The 5,124-nt window shown below is 49.1% G+C and overlaps 1 protein-coding gene across 1 annotated transcript; it reads right to left on the reverse strand.

Moving 5' to 3' along the window:
- Positions 1-796: 796 nt before the first annotated feature.
- On the reverse strand, positions 797-3,244 carry CKS2 (CDC28 protein kinase regulatory subunit 2). The gene is made up of 3 exons (XM_066569536.1): positions 3,112-3,244; positions 2,188-2,315; positions 797-1,240 (listed from the first exon to the last, which is right to left on the reverse strand). Exons 1-3 carry the CDS (start codon positions 3,168-3,170, stop codon positions 1,188-1,190), a joined length of 240 nt encoding a protein of 79 aa, XP_066425633.1. The 5' UTR covers positions 3,171-3,244; the 3' UTR covers positions 797-1,187.
- Between the last annotated feature and the right edge of the window lie 1,880 nt (positions 3,245-5,124).

The following is a 5,124-nucleotide window of genomic DNA, read 5'->3' on the forward strand; positions in this document are numbered from 1 at the left end:
GCCCGGTGCAGGGCGCGCCGCGATGACGCCGTGGGCCCGCCCCCACCCCGCCCCCCCCCGCGCTCCCGAGGCCGTGCGCGCCGCCGCTCCCGGCGCGACACAGCGGGCCCGGTGCGGGCGGGAGCGGCACCGGCGGCGCCCGGGGCTCGGCCGAGCCGCCCTGCGACAGGCGCGGCCCCTCCTGTGCCATAGGAGAAAGGACGGCACGGAACACAGGCAGGCACGCACCGGTGACAACCACCCAGGCCTCCGGTGGTCACATTCTAGGGAAAAACACGTCTTAAACAGATTTTTAGTGAAGGCGCTTGCTTCAGACTTGGACAGATCTGCTCTAACCAGCCTGGTCCAGACCAGCACTTGAGACAGACAGCTCTGTTTCTTTTCCTCACCAAAGTTTCCAGATTACTCCGTCTGTCTCCACAAGAGCTCACATTACAGAGGCAGAGCACACACTTCACCCTGTGCGCTGGCCCTCCCGCACCCTCTTACAGCTTCTGTCGGCCAACTAGCCTTTGTAATGAACCCGTTACTCTTGAGAGTTACTCAGTATACAAACCACCTCCCACAAAGGCACAGTGACAATGTGGATGCGAGACAGGAAGAGCAGGCTACAACCCCAGAGTAAAAAATAACTGGTATTGGCAAAGGCGAACAAAGGAGCCTAAGAAGCTCTTCAAAATACTGAGTACTACTCAACCCTAAGTTTATACTTAGTAATACCAGGTTCATCAAATGAGTTTTGTTTTTTGAAGCAAGCAGTCTTAAAAACATTAAATCACAACTCCAGACACTGAGGTTTCATAAAACATTTTAAAAGTTTATTTCTTAAGCCTACTTACTACTGAACAGTTGAACTACTGGATTTGAACATACTAGACTACAGCAGAAAATTTGAGTGCAAAAGTTACAGAACACTAAAAAAGTGATGAGCTAATTAGAACATGCAGCACAAACAACACAATTTAAGTCAGAGAGGCACTTACATTAACATTAAAAGATCAACTCATCACTCTTTGAACATCATAGCAGCCTGCTTGGAATTGCATTTGACTGAGCTTTGTTGCTGTGAATAATACAGCTCATGCACAGGTTTGGATGTATGTTTTGTAAATTTAAAGTATTCACTGAATACTACCAACATATATACACTCATATACATAGTTCCAGAAGATTCAAAAGGCCATGGCTTATTTCTGCTCATCCTTTGGAAGTGGTCTTCTGAAGAGCAGAATATGTGGTTCTGTGGAAAGAAAATTGAACAAAGTGTGAGTTTGTACAAATCTTGATTAAAGTGATTTCTTTAATCTTGAACAATAATTGAGGCTTAGTTTCAAATAAATAATTAGAAAGTCTAAGTATAGCCCCACATTTAATATTAACAGACCAAGTATGCAGTACTCTTACAACAGTCAAGTTTTTATTTTTATACCCAATGCTGGCAGTATCATAAGTTTAAGAGCCTTACAGGAGGCAAAATTCAGAGTATTTTATAATGTCTCTTTACATTAGGCTACTTGATAAACACTGTTACTGTAACTTAGACTGACAAACTGCTGATACTGCCTGTTAGGCACATATCAAACACCAACAAAATCCACCTTGGCTAATAGAGCCTGCTCACATTATAGTCAGTCTTCTTAATTTTAAATGCATCTAAAAAAGTCTAAAATATCAAAGGTACCCAAATAAGGGAAACACTGCAAGGCCATGCTAATTTCATCACCTGATTCTTCAGAAACTTGGAACTTCATGCTGCTGCAATTTATCAATCAACGTGTTACTTTTTAGTCAGGCTAGTCAATGGCACAAGCCTGTAATGGCTGATCCCGCAATACCAGCATCCTAGTTAGTAAGGGTCTTAGGGCTTCACACCCCATTAACTGAAATACTGATTTTTCAGGAGGCTCTACAACTAGAGCTAAAACTATCCTCTAGAATATTCAGAGGATTAATACAGGACCTTGTCTACACATCTAGCATCTATTAAATTGTTGTACAAAAAAGTAGGTGTCATAAAGTCAGTTTTATGACTTAAAGATATGCTGCTCTATTAATTTTGGTTCAGTCACCGCATACTCACGTTATTTAAGAGCTCACAAAAAGCCTGTTTCTATGGGCAGAGGCAGGAACATCTCCAGTCTGATATTTGACTTTTTTGTTTGCCTAATTCTGTTCAGATGTGCTCACCTGGCTCATGGATCATATAGTGAACCCAGCCAAGACTCTGCTGAACACCAAGTCGTCTCCACTCTTCTTCAGACATCAGATGAGATTTTGGCACTTGTTTTGAAAGTTCTCGTGGCAGCATCACATGTCTGTAGAGGTTTAATAATTAAACACATACACAAAGTACTATACACTAGAAAATTGGAAGAGATCTGCACTGAAAGACAGTTACCACATTATGAATACTCACTTGGCCCATAAAAAAAAACAAGAGTACTGAATTTTGGCATGAATTTGATTATGAAACGCGTCCCAGAACCCAGTTTAAAATCACTTACGACTATCAAATGTTACATCTGTAAAGCAACTGCAAACTGGGAGCCAAACTGTCTTCTAGATGAGATTTAGACCCCTTCAGATTCCAATGACTATACACTCAGAGAAACATGCACTCCTGGCAACAGGCTGATATATCAGCTATTTGAAAAATAAGAACTTTGGACTTCTAAAGTACTTGTAATACCGATTTCAAGTCTAGAAGAGTTAAACTTCAACAGCTCCCCGTCAGAAGGGGACGACGCTGCCCCATCCCAGGCTCTGCCATAACCCCTTCCCCGGAGCTGGCGCAGCGGGTATCGCCCCTCAGCCCCTCACCCTGCCCTGTGCCAGGGCTTGTGGGGGCCGCTCACCGAGCGGTCTGCGCCAACCGATAACAGCATTCGGTCACTCATCCCCTTCTTCCCGCCAGTCCAAAGCCACGCGGAAAGCCCCCACGGAGGGATTGGGCACAGCCCCTTCCCGCTATCCTTGCGCCCTCTCTGGCTCTATTCTACGGCGGAGCCGCCTCATTCCCTGAGAGCAGCCCGCACACCTCAACCGAGGCGCCTGCCCGAGCTCCCCCTAACCGCTCCAGCTGGCCTCCCGCACCCTCCTACAGCTTCTTACCGGTACTCGTACTGCTCGTCAGAGTACTTATCGGAATAGTAGATCTGCTTGTGAGCCATGGCGGGCGGCAGCGCAGGCTGGAGCAGCGGGACGAGCAGCGGCCTCAGATTACTCCCTCACGAACGCCTCGCGCACTAACTGCCCCCTTCCGCGCCCCGCACTGTTTGAATCCAGCGGCTCGGCTCCCATTGGCTCTCGCCGGGGCCGGCCAATCGCGTGCCACGCTGCCGCGCCCCACCCGAGCCCGCCGCCGCGTGACTCGCGCGCTCGCCGCTCCCAACCAATCCCCGGCGGCCGAGGCGGGCGGGGGAGCGTTACGTAATGGGCGGTAGCGGTCGGGCAGAGCGGCGGCGCGGGCCCGAAGCGGGGAGGCGGGGCTGGCGGGGGAAGGGGCTCGGGCGCGGCTCATTGGCCAGCGGCGGCCGGGGTGGGCGCGGTTGATTGGCCAGCGGCGGCCGGGGCAGGCGTGGGCCCTTCCAGCCTACGGTGGGGCGGCCGGGGTGGGGCCGCTGCGCCCACGTCGCACATGCGCAGCTCGACCCGGCGCTCTGCGCCATTGCTTTGCAGTGCTCCACTCCGTCCGGCCCGGTTCAACCTTGCTTTGCTTTGCCTTGCCCTTCCCTTCCCGTCTTGGCCGGGCTCGGCTCGGATCGGCTCGGTCCAGTCCCCGGTATACAGGGAGCCTGCTTATTTCAGAGTGGTGAAAGAGTGATGGCTTCGTCCTTTTAACTGAGCGTCGTGTTCACTTTAAAATGGTGCTGTCCCCTGGCTGCCGGGTAGCTGCTGTAAGCCCGTGGTGTCGTGGGGCGCAGCTGTCGGGAATGGCTGCACCGTCGGTCCTGTTTGGTCAGGGTGATCCAGATAAAACGCGGGGTGCAGGTGTGCCCAGAGCAGTGTGGAAACTGCAGACAGCATTTCAGTTACAGCAGTTTCAGCATTAGGGATGTTACAAGCATCCTTAACCAGACAAACAAACCATGGAATACTTCCCTGGGAGTACGCGCATAGCAGGCTGCCAGGGTTTGCTGGGAGGTGCTGTGGCTCCCCACATAAGCCGTGCTATTTGTGCCCTGTGGGATGAGATAAGCACGGTGGGAGAGATAAGCCAGAAAGAGCGATCCCGCGGTCGCTTTCATAGAATCATGGAACCATGGCGTGGTCGGAAGGGGCCTGAAGGATCGCATAGTTCAGGCACAAACCGTGGATAGATAGGGACACCTTTCTCCAGGTCAGGTTGCTCAGGTTGAATACCTGGCTGTGAACACCCCCGGGATGGGGCACCCACAGCTGGCCTGGGCAGCCTCTTCAGGGCTTCATGCCCTTGCAGTAAAGAGTTTATTAATGTCTCAATTCCTCTCACTCTCCATGCCCCCTGCCTGTGGTGTGCTCTTCTCTCCTCTCCTTGCTGGGCCTCTGCAGAAAAAAGGAGCTAAGTCTTTAAAGAAGTTTCTGCTTCCTTGGTGCTGCCAGAAACGTGGGTACTGCCTGTGGTTATGTAATGCATCTGTCTGAAAACAGTTCTGATGTAGGAAAAAAACCAAGCAAATCCATGTGATGCATGACTGCTGATACACATGCGTGGGTAATAGGTATGATTTTTTTAGTAGCATTGTTTCTACTGGCACTCCAGCCTGCCTTAAACAAAAAAAGTTTAAGCCAGTCTCGCACCGTGCAACCATTAAAAGAAGTGCTCCTCATAATCTAGCAGTAAGATTTTCTCTTAATTTGACTGCATATTAGAGCTTGTTAGGCACAGGTCATTTACAGGAAAAATGAAGTCTGTTTTTGGACTGGTATAGCTGAATGTGTGAAATTCATGTAACAAAGGAATGTATATTTCAGTATAATTGTAAAAGTACAAACCACCTGCAAGTTTTCTGAAGTTTTGGTTAGGTTATTCAAAATAGACAGGTTTGGAGTTTTTTAGTGTAATAACAACTGTTATTTTTGTATACTTGAGGCAGAATGTACACAATGATTTCTGTTAGGAATATCACTGTGTAATAATGAGGA

This window comes from Molothrus aeneus, chromosome Z (genome assembly GCF_037042795.1).
Source record: "Molothrus aeneus isolate 106 chromosome Z, BPBGC_Maene_1.0, whole genome shotgun sequence".
In the NCBI taxonomy this organism is placed as follows: domain Eukaryota; kingdom Metazoa; phylum Chordata; class Aves; order Passeriformes; family Icteridae; genus Molothrus; species Molothrus aeneus.